Raw genomic sequence first — 15,959 nt, 5'->3', positions numbered from 1 at the left:
CTGGGGCACAGCTCGTTAGTCTAATAAAGAGCCATTAGAAGGTTAAATGTGGGTCTCATTAAAGATTAGTCGTTTACTACCATGCATATTAAACTCTCTTGTGTGATTCTGATAACTGCTCATATTGCTCCGAAAGTGAAGACCACAGTCAACTCGTGCAATGTTAATTTACCATGCTATAGCCTGGGATTTGGCCTGTCTCCTGCTGAGAGCATAAACACCATGAGAAATGGATACAGTCACTTCTAGTCAGTGACTGAGGGCTTAAATGTCATTACATGATGGTGTCTTTATGTTGTGGGTGCGTTCTACACAGTGCAAATTGTCTGAGATGATTTTGATGAGCAGTGATCCAAGGGGCTTAAAGAGGAAAAGGCTTGTGAAGGATAAGCTGTGTGATGAGGGGGTCTAGATTAGCTTGAATGGATTTGGAAGCCCTCGTGGAAGCTTGGACTAAAGGCTGTATTGAAATGTCAGAGATAATAATTTTACTTCTGAAGATCCCCGTCCTAATGCCTCTACCATTTATTTGAGAGCAGAGCATTGGCGTCCATCAATGCAAGAGGGAGAAGGGGGAGAGAGAGTTTTGGCGTGTTACAAGGATACGTATACTTGCTCTTTCCAGCCTTCATCAAGCTCTATCTGATCCAAACTTGTCTTTACTTGGACTCTAATAACATTATTCTCCTGGTCACGGCCACATAAAAAACAGATGAGCATGAGCCATAAAGGGGAAAATCAGTTTTCAAAAAGGAATTAAAATATTGGAGCTGCCAATGTTTTGACTTAGCGGATAAAGCCTCCAGGCAACTAGGGTTGGAGGGAGAGGGAGCAAGAAGCTGTGAGAATGTCAAACAGCAGACAGCTTTACTGACTCAAGACATGGATTAGCCATCTGAAGCCTTGTTTTAGGAGTTACAGTATGACTGAACAGCCGTGACTATCCTACAGAGTAAAACAATGTGTTAGCTGCATATCAATTACAGAGATTCTCTTCAGAGATGGACATCAGAGCTGAAAATGAGCTGGTAAACTGGCCAACGGATTCACTTCCCCATCTCTGTCTCAATGAACGTTTCAGCCAAGCTCAGTTACATGCATAAAAAAAAGAAAAACGTATTTAATGACTTCTGTTCTTGTATGTTTGTCAAGTTTTAAAAGTCATTTGAAGTAACATCCGTGATGGTGAATTTGCATTTTAAAAATGTTTTCAAACGTAACAGAAAAAAAGCCGTTTAATTGGAAATGCCAAAATCTGTCCCTTTGAGGCATAATGGGAGCTGCTCATAGCGATCATGTTCACATTCATACAATATGCAAATATTAGTTTATTTTTGGCAGCCCATCTATCTGCCTGCCTGATAGTTAATGTTATACTGTCATAAATGGTTTGTGCTTGTATATGATTTGGAAATTAGCCCACATTAAAAGAAGAATGATTTTCTTTCTTTTTTTACATTTTTATATATCACATACAAGTGTCTCTGTGTTTTTTTTTTCCATTACTACAATTCATTTCAGTAGATCATGTATTTGTTGATAGTGTTTGTAAATTGTAAAATTGTAACACAGGCGTTAATCTGTCGTTCACTCCTGCTACACAGCCCCGATATGTCCCTGGGTTATTTATGTTTTCACTATTTAATGTCTATGATGGCTTGTGTGATGACTGTGTGGTTATGTTGTGCTGTGCACTGTGCATGTGCGTGTGTGTTTATGTGTGTCTTTGTGTCTGTGTGTGTGAGCACTTTGTTTTGAGTGACACTCTATTGCTTCGCTCGCAGGGAAAGTTGCTAATTTACTATCTCTCAAACAGATGTCACATTATGCCTCCACACGCATCTGCCCATATGTGCTTAAATCAGTTGTCAGTGAATCTTTGTCAGCAGGAGTTGACGTCTCCAGCTCCAATAGAGTGGAGTTTCAACTCCACTGTTCACAGGAGAATCTTTATAAAAGCATCTAATAGGCCTCAAGTTGTTTATCTGCAAGAACAGGTTACAGTCTTCTGCGCCCTAGTGGTTACTGCTACAAGGCCTCACAGTGCTCTGCTGCAGAGGTACATCTTAAAAAATATATATTTTGACCCCTGAATCCTGCAACCAGTGCCGAAAAAACCCACTTTTATATTTATATTATACAATTTCAGCCACCAGATTAGGAAGAAATCTGCATGTTATTGAAAGTAACAGGTCATTATTATATCACAAAAAGGATTTTTCACATTGAGCAACTGAGCGTGTGACAGTTGCTAACATAAATTGTCAGAAACTACCAAAATCTTATGTTTATAGTGCACTACTGATTTGAAGTGTGCGTGTGTGTGTGTGTATGTGTTAGTGTGTGAGTGTGTGTCATGAAGAGTTGGTTTGGCGGAGCGCCATGCAGCTGGAAGCCATCATAGAACCAATTACTTTCTGTCTTTTGCTCTCCTTCGCTCTCCCTCTTTCTTGCCTTCTCCCTCTTTGTCGTTCTCTTCATCTTTCCCTTCTGCTCCCATTTTCTCTGTCTGTCTGATTTTAATTCTGCAGGCTTGTCTCTTTGTGAACCAAGAGTTAGCTTCACAGTTAACCTCTCTATTTTGCGTTCACTCACATCTTCCCTGCACCAACTGCTATAACACATCACCACCAAACATACTTCTGTTCACCTTTCCCTGATTATTTCCAGTCCCTTCTTTCATCCAAACTACTTCACCCTCCTTATCATCCTCTTAAAGTTTTTTTTCTTGGTTTGGATTTCTCCTATTTTTTGCTTAGCACCTCAGGCTTATTGATTCAGATGTGAAATGTTTGTAAGTCTGCACGTCCTGCCAACACAACTAATGGACCAATTTACAGTAACATGTTTGAGCTGCAACTCATGCCCTGAGTGGGGGGGCAGCAAGAGTGTAAACACTGATCACAGATCATGTACTGACTGAATGTGTCACCAGAGAGAGAGAGGGAGAGGCAGTGAAGGATGGAGGAAGTGAGAGAGTTAACAGTGTAAACAAATGAGGACTGTAATGAGGATAAAGCACCGCTGTGAACAAGTGAGCCTTTGTCTTCACTCATACCTGCTCTCCCTCGCTCTCTTGCTGACACACACGCACACACACACACACACACACACACACACACACACACACACACACACACACACACACACACACACATGCATAGTATATAAATGGCTGTATCGTGTTTGGGTTTCTGGGAAGTGCAGTTTATTGAATGTTAAAGAAGAGAAACAGAATCCAGCACTTCATTCAGAGTGAGTGAGCGAGACACTTAATGATGTTTTTCAAGTGGCAAAGCCAAGGGAGTTTTTTTTTTTTTGCATATTCTCTATCTGTCTATTACTTTTAAAAAATAAATACAAAATGAACAAAAACAGATTTTGTGAATATGTTTGATTACTGTGTTGAGTACCATAGATGGGGAAAAGTGACTTAAATTTTTTTCCACCAGCTCCCCTTATTTCTGTTACAAGTTTTAATTTCTAGAAACAATTTAGCTGCTTAATTGGTTACCAACTCTGAAGTACCCATAGCATCAAATGCCTGAAAATTGAAGCCATCAACTGTAGGTAAATCCTTGGACTTTGTCCAACATAAGCTTAGTTTCTTTAACAGTTGTTGGCAGAAAATGTTAAAACTATTTTGGCTTAAAGAACTGTACCATTGGTTTTGAATGTTTTAGCCCATTTACTGCAAATCACATGTACTTTCCATCACAGTTAATTATTTTGCAAACCATGCTGGGTTTCATATTGTTGGATGTCGTTTCTCTACTATTCCAGGTAGGCAATAGTTTCCATTACTTTCTACACAATAAGAAAATCTAGTAGCACACCCTTAAAACTTGCTTGAATTGTGTAATCTGTCACAGTGAATGCCAAATCTGCACGTTTCAAGAGTCTGCTAATTCATTTCCGAAACCATGCATAAATGAGTGGAAATCAATGGCTGCCTCTAAAGGGGGAGAAATGCATTTGGATTTCCAAAACTATACGGCATGCATTTGGAAATGTTAAGCATAAATGTAAAGCACACATGGTTTGTAGCTAACGAGCTAAAAGTTGCAGAAACACTGGTATGGTTCTTTAGATTCAATACAGGTGAGACCAGGGACATTTGCAACAGTGACAGTTGAAATCTTTCGATTAGTATCAGGCTCTACAAATCCAAATAAGTATTGAGTCTGTTTGAATAGAAAAATAGGAATAAAAATTTGTCAGATGTGGCAATATTGTATAGTTTAGGCTGAAAACAGGGCTGCAGATATGGATATTTTGTAACTATTTAGATTTTTAACATGCTGTAACAGTCCGTGTGGGTTTATTGAAACTCCATGGCTCCCTTTAATAGTATGATCGCTAAATGACTAATCTTCTGGTTTTTCTCTGTGATTTCATAATGACATATAAAACAGTTCTATAGATGGTTAGTCAGTCACTAACTGGTGGTATTATTACATATGGAGGACATAATACTGAAGATCTGTGGGTCAAATAATATAGATGCACTTACTCAGTAAATATATCCTTATACAAACCTCTTGATAACCGCAGTATGTACACAGCTTTAGGTTAATAACACCCTGAGTATCTACACAATATGGCACTCTGAAGGAAGTTACATATGACTAAAATGTGAAAAAGTTAAAAACACTGTAACATAATACATATTATAAAAAATGAAGGATAATCTTTTATATTCAGGTGATTATTACCTATGATATGTTATGACTGTCCCTCGCTTCTGTGTGTTGATTGCATTTGTTACCTGTTCATCCTCTATGAAACTATAACACATCAAAAAATAGGTGGAACAAAACCCACTAGAGAGAGGGCATCACTGTGTTTTAAGAAATTGCTAAATGACACATTTTGTGTTGAAGCTCCCGGGGAAGCAAAGGAGTCCAAGTATTTGATCATTTTTGGCCATTAATGTCTACATAACAAGGTGCAAAAATGCAGAGATTGCTGCAAAGCGCTGAGAAACGGTTGTCGTGAAGAGACACACACATAAAGACACGTATTTCCAGGGAAATGACACCATGTTTTTTGACCCATCCTGAATTTTCAGGTTTTCATTTAAGAGGAGGGGATGGTTTTAGCCTGTAATCACTTTATGTGACATGTTAGAGCAAATGTATGAAATTATGTATTGTACACATTTAGTTTCTTATGAATAGAAATTGTATCTTCAACTAAAATATTTTCCGTTCACACAAGCATTTTAACCTAGATCTAATAAACAGAAAGCATAAGCAGTAGTTAGCAGTGTCCCTTGAGTATTGTGGTGTTATCCTTCGTCTGTGAGGGTTTCCTCAGACGCTCCCAAGACATGAAGTTAAAGAGTAACTTACCAGACTGAAAGACAGTGCTTCACTGGCTTCTCTGGTCAAAAGCTTCAATTGTGTTGCACCCCTGACCCCGCCACAACCGGCAGTTGCTAGGTGTGGTCAGAAGTGTGCTCCATTTCACCTGACACCACACCCAGCAGTGATGCCACAGTGTACTGGCACACCCTGAAGTACATTTCGACATCACTAAAGCAACGTGAGAAGTTAAAACCACTGGAGTTTAGCAGACACATTACTTTAGTAGGTGTGATTGTGACTGTCTTTGTGTCAGCCAAGGAGTTTCCTGTGACAAATAAAAGAATTAAAAAGGGAGGAAAAAATTTTAACACCTCTGACCACCACACTTGCTTGGGTCGGTATGTAACAGCGCTTACACCAGGTTAATTTAATGCTCATAAAGTGTTTATATAATCTGAAAATCTGCTAAAAACAAACATTCAGAGGCAGCCGTTTTCTTGGTTTCTGTATTTAGATCCCTGATAGCTGAAGTCCTGGAAATGCTCTTTTTTTTCCAGACAAAAATGAAAGTGACAGCACCTTAGCAAAAGACTGAGAAAACAAATCAGACAACCATCATACAAAGAATGTCTCACTGTGCTGAAAGAGGCCGCTCATTCTGAAAAAGGGGCAAATAGTAACAAGTAACACACTCATACACACACACACACACACACACACACACACACACACACACACACACACACACACACAAACACAGACACACAGCACACAGACAAACACGCGCTCACACACACAAACACACACAGATGGAGATGTGGCCGGGCGTCGGGCCAGATGCTCCAAGAGAAGGAAACTCACATTCTTGTGATGGGGAGTCATCAAGTATCAGGTTCCATGGACTCTGGCAGAAGCTGGAGAGCCCCCTCACCACCTACCACCCCACCACACACACACAAACACACACACACACACACACACACACACACACACACACACACACACACACACACACACACACACACACACACACACAGAAACAAACACATGCATAGGGGCATACTTTGCAGCCCCATCCTTTTTGTGTGTGCATGAGGGTGGGTTGGCTGCATGAAATCACTGAAACTGCTGCCTCTTCTAATTTTTGTCAAATATGTTTCTGGAGAAGTATGGGCAGAAATGCCTGATCTTGAATGCAGCTTGGTCTGATTTGTTTCCTTTTTAGCTATGAGAAAACCTCCTCAGTCTGTGGTGAAGAAGCAGTTTAAAGACAAATGAATCTAAAGGAATTACGGGGTTTGATCCAGTGTGAGGCCCACAGGTCAAGTGACCACGGAGGTGAGGAGGGTGATGAAGGGACAGAGCTGATGTGTAATTTCTTATCAGTCCACAAGATGTCAGCATCAACCTACTCTTCTTGGCGCCGCTGGTGCTGATTTTTTTTTTTTAAACACAGATTTATAAAGAAAATAATATCAGGTTTATTTTGAAATCACAATGTTTGCGTGAAATTAATACTTTTACAAAAAGGGCGACACCCAGGATTACATGACAAATACATGACTCCCATTGTGAGGCTACATGAACCTTAAATCACGGCACTTGCTTCTCGTGTGTCAGAGGATAGATTTTCAAATCCAATAGGCTATAAAGCACTAAATGGTCTCGGGCCTAAATACATCTCGGATTTACTTGTATGTTATGAAGCATCCGGATCCCTCAGGTCACCTGGGACAGGTTTACTCAGTGTTCCCAGAATCAAAATCGAGCAAGGTGAAGCAGCTTTTTAGTTTCTATGCTCCCCGCCGGTGGAACAAGCTTCCTGAATACCTGGGGTCTGCTAAAACTGTCAGCTCATCCCAATCAAGGCTCAAAACATTACTGTTTGCTGAGGTTTTCCTATAAATTAAATACATAACTTCTTTATAATCTTTAACAATTCATTTTCTTGCTTTTGCTTTTGTCTCTGTTTTTATAGTTTTTTTTTAATGGTGCTATATAAATTACCTTACCGTGTCTACATGTACCACACCACTTCATAAAGGCCACTTGAAATGCTGTAAATCTATGAACATCATCCAGTCTGTTAGGCAAAGCAGGTAGAGGAAGACAGGTGCAATGAATCAGTAAAACTTGAAGGGTTTTGTGCTCTTTGAAAGGCCGGTCCATTCTTTGCCCTTTATTGGGACATCTTGCACCCAGAGGGCAACACGACTGACATGTTAAATCTCTGCTGGTGGAGAACATGATGAACGCTCTGTTACTCAACAGCTCCCATAGACGAACCGAGCTGTTGCAGGAACACTTAACTCAAAGATATATCTTCACTGTGATATTTTAAGATGCTATAAATGTCACTTTCTCGTGTTAGACATTTCAGAAATGTAATCTCCAATTTTTAAGCTTAGATATTAGTATTTATCAAACCCTTCGAAAGAGCTCATTCTTTAAACAGCATGAACACTGAGCTACATTTGCATGAAGAAATAGGAGTAGTTCTAGTTGTAGTTTTGCATGTTCAAAAAGATTGTCTACTTTAATTAAGTATTTTACAACCATACAACACTGTTTCATGTTTGCTGTTAAAAAAGGACATGTCCATCTACATATATCTAAGTGGACCAAAATGAGAAACCCCTATAGTTGATAACTGAAACTATTTCTGGATATGTCTTCTTCAAGGGGAAAAGTTTGGTTACAAATGGTCAGACACTGTTGTTCCATTTAGTGGTACATAGCCAGTAACTTCATTATTAGGCAAGATGGCTATGATTATGATGATAATAATAATAATAATAATATGATAAGCACATGGATGAAATGTAACAGCTTTTCAGAGAAGAAATCAGTCTTGAGTCATGTTACTACTTTCACAAAACTCACTACTTTGTTTTAATAAACAATTACGTAACCCAAAGAGGGCAGAAGTATGAAAAAAAGTGTAATGCCTGGGTGCAGCAAATCACAGCTTTACTATTTTCTTTGGAGTTAGATTGAACTCTGGCTACCAGAGCCTACCAGAAAGCTTACCAGAAACAAGTCCCGCAAAACCATGTCTAGAAAGATCTGGTGTGATCTGTCTGGGCGCAAAGATTTCACCATACCTGTTCATTTGACTCCCTTGATGAGTCAACAAAAATTTGGAAAAGCTCTTTCTGCCGCTTTCTTTTGGCTTGTGACACCTTACAAAATGTTTAATTGTTTAATCTTTGTCATATTTCAGAAGTCTATGAGTTGTTAGCAGTTCCACCAAACAGACATTTCCTCTCAAAATTGTCTAATTAGAGGGAAATTAATTTAAATAACTGCGCAAGGCCCAAAGAGGTAAAATGATCTATTGTTTCACAGAAAAATAAATATTGGAGATTGGATTGTTTTTTCTTCTTTCGTACCTCATTAATCATCTCACAACCCCTTCCATTTATTTTGTGAACCTTTGGAAGTGGCCCAACCCCCCAGTTATATTATAACTGAATATAAAGTAGTTAAAACTAGCTCCACCTCCACCAGCTAGAACAGTAAAATGCTGCTTACACACTGATTTATTAGTATTAATAATCTGATGATTTCATAAGTAATACTATATATTGCTAACACGGGCCATTCTGCATGATAAATACTTGAAGTACATTAAATTTCTTGTTAATGTTTTCTACTTTTACATCAGTAAAATTTTGAATGGCAGACTTTTACTTGTAACAGAGCATTTTATACTGCTATATTGGTACTTTTACCTGAGTAAAGGATCTTAACACTCCTTCAGTACTGCTGAAATGAAAATCACATCGCTAGCATCGGTGTATTCATGAAAAGCTCTGCAAATGCAAGAAGTTACAGATAACTGTATACTATATGTTTGTTTGCTCTTCTGGTCCTGAATAAAGCCCCTGGCCTGACACCCCTCAGTGTAGGGACATTACACTTTGTAATTTTAGCTTTTTAAACTTTGCACTCGTCACCTGTGGCTCTGAAAAACACAACATTTGCTTCTTTGCTTCTTAGTGTTTTTCTCTCTGGACACCGAAACAGTGATGATACACCAAAAAAAAAAAAAAAAAAAAAAAAGATCAACACTGATCTCACCCAACTTCAATGTGGCCTGCAATTGTGAGCAGGTGCAGATGTGGAGGGGTCATTCTTGTCATACAGAACATTCTGCTGTATGTAGTGCACTGTCTCATTGCTTTTGTAAGCATGCAGCAAGGTGAAGGACTCGTACAGGAGAGCAAAAGCAGGATTTACAATGTACATGTGTGGCCTGTGACATGCTCACAAAATGCTTTCACCATGTGTGAGAGCAATGTGTCTAGTCAGTCAGTAAGGATCAAATCCCATCATTTTACTGTTACTGCAAATACAAACAGTCTTTGAGCAAATGTACGTGAGTATTTTATAAACATCATTGCAGACCTTGTATTACTGTCAAGGTCAGAATTATCTATGTATTTTTCTATATTTCAAACATGAATGTCTTGATTTTGTCTTTATTTATCCTATCAATCCAAACGTGAACAATCAGTAAAATATTACTTTCTCATGATTCTGGTTTCTAATAAACTACTTTACAGATTAGTAGGTGTACTTTTATGTCATGTTTGAGATAAATGTAGAATAAATAAATTAAGAAGTCTTAACAGATATTTTCTTTACAAATAGGGAAGTAGACCCATTTCACTGCAGACAATTTGACTTGTCATAGTATGAAAAGCAAAGATGTTACTAATATTCTTAACAATGACTCTATTGACCCAGTGCACAATACCAGGACCCTAAAACCAAAAGGATTCACTCACTGTACTGTACCGTAGGGTGTATATCTAACCCTGGACTTTTACTTGAGTTGGCCTGGGATATCCTCTTTTGCACAGTTTTTTATTAGCTGTGTTGAGGCTGCTCTGGTGCTCTCAACTGTGGTGTATGATGAGTTACTAGTTTCACGCACCCTAAGCACTGACACTATAAATCTCTTAACATGCTTTCAGTTGTTTATTTAGGATAGATGCACTGCACTTTTTAATTTTTGCTGGTTCCTCTTGGGTACCTTTCATGAGTCAGTTTATCCAAAGGGCTTCCTCAGCTCTGCTGGCTGGTTAGATGTCCCAAGCATTTCAACCTTTGGGTCCTCTGTTAACAGTAGTGCTGCATCTAATGATGATATTCATTACTGATTAATCTTCAGATTATTTTCATTTAATTGATTCATTGACATTTACTTTATACCAAAGTGACATTTTCTAATTGCTTGTTTATAATATATATAATATATAGTAACAAACACAATTATATTAGTTATCAGTTCGCTATGACATATACCAGGGAGAGGTCAGCAACTCTTCAAAATCAACAGGCTAGAACTTGGGAATGTTTGGCATTTACATCTCAACAGCATGTTTTAAATCAGTACTTCAACAGTTTAGCATTGCACTCCAAAACAATATTGTCAGACTCGAGATTTTTAAAAAAGTATTAACAGCAGCAGAAGCAGAGATATTATTTTTTCAATTCTATTCATTCTTCCTCTTTGTGGAGGCTGTTGTAAGCTCACATCTTTGTAACTCCACTACCCCAGATTATTTTCATTTTCAGACTTGTAGTCTTCAGTCCCATCCGACGCTGACTCAAGGGACATCACTTGCAGCAATTTTTCAGATTTCATGCAGCTCCGTCAGGAGCCACAAAAGGCTTTACACAACTTTTTCACACATGCAGTAGTTACTCCCCAAGACCTGTAAACAGACTTTGATGTGTAAAATCAGTGGAGTTCCTCTTTAAGTTTTAGTCCTTACGCAGTAATGTCCGTGAAGTCCAGGATGAGACATTCACCCAAAGGGACAGGTGCAGATGAGGTCCTAGAATCCTGAGTTTGACACAGATGCTTTGGACTCTGCATAATTTCACTCAACAAACACCAGCAACTTAAGACAAAACCCTGTCTTCCTCAGACCTCATCTTCATCTCATTCGTGTTTTTCAGTGTAGGAGAAAGGATAGAAACTGTGTGTGGGAGTGTGTGTCTAGGAAGATAGCTGAGGGCCAGTGATTCCTGTAGAGAATGAGCAGAGGAAATGAAGAGGTGGATGAGAGGGAGAGGTGTAGCAGAGAGAAGAGGTGGGGTTTTCTCTGTGGTCTGTTGCTATAAAAGCCAGTGGAAGTCTCTGTAGTGCAGCTCAGGAAAAGCTGGCAACCGATGCAGCCGGTGCCTATCCTGGGACATATGCCTAGATCACACTGCACAAAGGTAGGAGCTCTTGTGACTGTATGTCAAAGTCCAGCAGGACAGTAAACCACCATCAAACTTTAGCTTATATGTGCCTATTTGATTGAATGGGAAAATATCTAAAGATTATAAATTAGGTACACAATTCTTTTTCTGATAGCTTTGATTTTGATGGATAATTAATTAAAATTCAGTGAAGAAAAATCATTGTGAGGGAATGAGGTTTTGTATATATCAAAAGGCAGTCGGTTGATTTTGGTTTAACCTTCTCTGCTCTGTAATAGAGGCACAATTAAATCATATTTTTTAAATCAGTAATACAAGACATCAGGTTATATTTTAATTATTTGTTTTTCATACATGTTAATAGAATGAAGGTACAGCAACACAAATAAATGTATAAAGCAATAAATGCATATTTAGAACAGAAATTGTATATATTTTTTTAATTTATTTTTTAAAATTATTTTATACAAATATACTATATATGTATAGACTTAATTTGGAGCTGAGTGACATCTTTGCTTCTGTCCTTTCAGGATATTCAGAAGAATATCAACTGTTGCACTTCTGCTGCACTGCCCACCAGCTCTCCTGCCACCAGCTTTACTGTAAGTCAGTGCTCACAGTTTAGACACACAGATGCTGTGTTTATTTCTACACACAAACAGTTCTTGTATACGCTCTAATTAATTTCTAACCATAATGGTGGCTCCAGGAGCTCCAGCCACTGATGGCGCACCCTGACCTGCCGCCTGAGCATGACAACTCCCAGGAGGACACGAAGGAGAAGGACCCCGTGCAGCTGGCAGGACCCACAACCCTGCAGAAGGCCAGGGCCCGCTTTTTCAAGGGAGTCTCCTACTTCTCTGGGGACATGGAAGTGTTCGGAAAATGGATGGAAAGTAAGTTAACACTAGCTGCAAACTTTGAAAAAATACTGTCCTGAACCACACAAAGGCAGTACAGCACTGTTACTCTGGACGTGACATCATTATAAAATTACAGGATATTATGCATAACCTGACAATGATACTGACTGTACCCATGGGCAACATATACTAAATCCCTTTCCCCTTTACTTTTTATGGTAAACGGACCATCGACATTCTGAACATCTGTTATTCCACCCTGAATGTAATTTCACATGTAGTATTTGGAGAGGAGCATTATGACGGCTCCCTGAGAATGTCAACACTCTCGGTTCTGTCTTTCCATCCTCCAGAACAGTTCCTTTTGCTGCAGCTGCTGGACTGGGTTTTACGTGGAGCTGCCCAAGTGATGTTTGTCAACAACCCTCTGAGTGGCCTCGTCATTTTTGCCGGCCTCATCCTGCAGAACTACTGGTGGGCCCTGTGCGGCTTTGTGGGCACACTTTTTGCTACCATTTCTGCCCTCATTCTGCAACAGAACAGGTTTGAAGACTTGTTTTTTGAATAGATTGATGCTGCACATAATAATAAATCACAGTTGTTATATAAAGACAGTGTGATGCGAAAGATCCCCAATACATTTTTGTATGCACTATCAATCACAACAAGATGTTATACAATTGCTGTGTGCGCTGACATGATAGATGATATAAAAATATAAACATAAGTGGATAATTTCCTTTTGGCAGTAGAATGTGAAATGATTATTTAGTATGATCCACATACAAAGTGTTGTAAAACAGGAAAATATGAATTCATTTATTCAAATTACTTTCTTTCAGGGGTGCAATAGCTGCAGGGCTGTATGGTTACAACGGCATCCTGGTGGGTCTGCTGATGGCCGTGTTCTCCAATGCAGGAGACTGGTACTGGTGGCTTCTGCTACCCAACATCTTCATGTCCATGATGTGGTAAGCAGATAAGTAATGTAAAGGCGAAATGATGCAGCAGATTCATATCATAGGAAATGAAAGGTAGATGTACAAACATAGATAAACCAAACCATGACGCGTAAAATTTCAAAACGGATTCGTTTATTGACCATATGACCATACAAATATCATGATTTTGAGGGCTAACAGGTCTCAGCAGCTGAAAGAAACTTCTGGATGCAGGTTTGCAAGAGGTTTGACAGTAGCACAGTGATGCCCCACGCTGGCATCTCTGGCACTGGCTGGTATAGTTATATAATAGTAGTAAATGTGCAGAATCAGCTGTGAATGGGACTGGGATGTGAGCACAATTTTTTTTTAATGTACATAATTAATTGTGTGAGTTAAATATTGATTAAATCTAACGATGATGATGATGTATCACTGTGTTTCAGCCCGATTGTGTCCAGTGCCCTGGCATCTATTAACAGTCGCTGGGATCTGCCAGTGTTCACCCTGCCCTTCAACATCCTGGTGTGTCTCCACATGGTCGCCACCGGCCACTACAACTACCACTTCCCCCAAGTCCTCATTCAGCCTCGCTCTGGGCTGCCAAACATCACCTGGGCTGAAATCAATGTACCCAAGGTCAGCGACAGGCCAGGGTTGGTCTATGTACTCTGTAAAGTTTTCTGTAGGAGTAATGTATAATGTATAATGTATAATTACAATCCTATATTAGTTGGTGTTTTGATTTACTCTGGCTGATAGATCCTTGCTTAGGTTAGCTAGGTTGCTACCTATGGACAAAAGTGTAAATTGTTTTGTACAGGTGCATCAAAGCTAACAAGAGAGTCAGGCATCTACAATAATGTTCAACTTCTCTGTCTGTACCTATTCAGCTGTTCATGTCAGTGCCTGTGGGAATAGGCCAAGTCTACGGCTGTGACAACCCTTGGACAGGAGGAATCTTTATCATCTCGCTCTTCATCTCTTCACCCATCACCTGTGCTCACGCTGTGTTGGGATCTGCAGTGGGCATGGTTACAGGTGAGAGGACCAGACAATATCTGGGCATGCATCCAATATAGGAAGGGTTTGGAATAATGAACAACTATGAAAGTGATTCTGTCTCACCTCAATAAACAGCGCATCTTATTTTTGCTTCCTTACATGCTTATAGAATGAATTCAAGCCTCAATATGTTCCAACTCCAAGATGACCCCAAAATGAAGGTGCAAAATAACCAGGAGGGTTATTATTTATTAAGATAATCCAAACTTAAAGTGAGATTGGCACTTATCTGATAGCATTTGTGTGTTTTTGTTTTGCAGGTCTGGCTCTGGCAGCTCCTTTTGGAGACATCTACTTTGGCCTCTGGGGATATAACTGTGTGTTAGCCTGCATCGCCATTGGAGGAATGTTTTACGCTCTCACCTGGCAGGTGCACCTGCTTGCGATTACATGTGGTGAGTAGACACCTGGAAGATAAAAACACTATCTGAAAATGCATCTAATCCAGACAGGATGACCATATGACATGTAACCATGTTCAACACTGGCAGAGAGCCACCAGATATTTGTAACCTATGATACTTCTTACGACAACATGCCCACAACTGTCCTCTCATGGTATCGCACGTCTGCTCCTCTGCAGCTTTTTTCTGTGCATACCTTGGCTCTGCCATTGCCAATATCATGTCCAGGGTGAGTACACATTCTCTATCCCTGCATTTATATATCAATATATATAAACTCAAGATGATGTACATGATGTATTTTTCATCTACAGTTTGGTCTGCCAGCCTGCACCTGGCCTTTCTGTCTCTCTGCCCTCACCTTCCTCCTCTTAACCACGGGGACCAATAAGATCTTCAAACTCCCGCTGGCCAAAGTCACTTACCCTGAGAAAAACCTGGGCTTCTTCTGGAAGATGAAGAAGCAGGAGAAAATGGAGAAGGCTGAGAAAGACCGGAAAGGGAGGGAGGAGCATCAGAAAGCCATCGAAGATGAAGTGATACTAAATGAGAAAGAACAACTGAGGCTTGAGCTTGAAAGAATGAAGGAAGGGAGAGTAGCAAGTGAGGCATCAGAGGGTAAAAATGATGAGACACGTGGAGTAGAACAACGGGGCACAGAAGAAGAAGAAATCAGACACAATGATCTAACCGAGGTCACTTTTGCTGATTATATTGTGTAAACATTCTTTCAGTCTGTTTGTATATTTAACTATACGTTGAAAACTTATGCTGACAGTTCTTTCTCAGTTGATGTTTTACTGGATGATTTGTTGACATGTTGCACTAATGTGTTCTGTAAAACTATATTAAATGTTTATTTTTCTAAATAAATATTTTTTTAAAATAATCAGTCCATGTTAGTTTATTCAGTGTTGTCTGAAAGTACTCATTGAAGTCGAACATGAAATGATCAGTAATAATCTGTGAAATAAGTTATCAGTTGATATGATTCAATTATTCTTCATGTCTGAGAAATACTTGGTATATATTTACTTGTGAGGCACGGTTGAAAGCACAGAGGAAGAAAATAATAGAAATCACTATAAATTCTGCATATGAATAAATCTTAATTATATAGTGCTATTACTATAGTTGTGTATGTGTGTGTGT

The 15,959-nt window shown here is 39.2% G+C and overlaps 1 protein-coding gene across 1 annotated transcript; it reads left to right on the top strand.

The window, feature by feature from the left end:
* Positions 1-11,522: 11,522 nt before the first annotated feature.
* slc14a2 (solute carrier family 14 member 2) lies at positions 11,523-15,529 on the top strand. Its single transcript, XM_040154697.1, has 10 exons — positions 11,523-11,546; positions 12,065-12,136; positions 12,244-12,430; positions 12,751-12,940; positions 13,240-13,368; positions 13,785-13,977; positions 14,232-14,379; positions 14,664-14,798; positions 14,987-15,036; positions 15,122-15,529. The coding sequence occupies exons 1-10, from the start codon at positions 11,523-11,525 to the stop codon at positions 15,527-15,529; spliced, it is 1,536 nt and encodes a 511-aa protein (XP_040010631.1).
* Positions 15,530-15,959: the final 430 nt, after the last annotated feature.

The sequence above is a fragment of the Xiphias gladius genome, chromosome 19 (genome assembly GCF_016859285.1).
Source record: "Xiphias gladius isolate SHS-SW01 ecotype Sanya breed wild chromosome 19, ASM1685928v1, whole genome shotgun sequence".
Classification (NCBI taxonomy): Eukaryota; Metazoa; Chordata; class Actinopteri; order Istiophoriformes; family Xiphiidae; genus Xiphias; species Xiphias gladius.
Note: the sequence above shows the minus strand (reverse complement) of the source record. Positions and strands in the feature narration are given on the sequence as shown.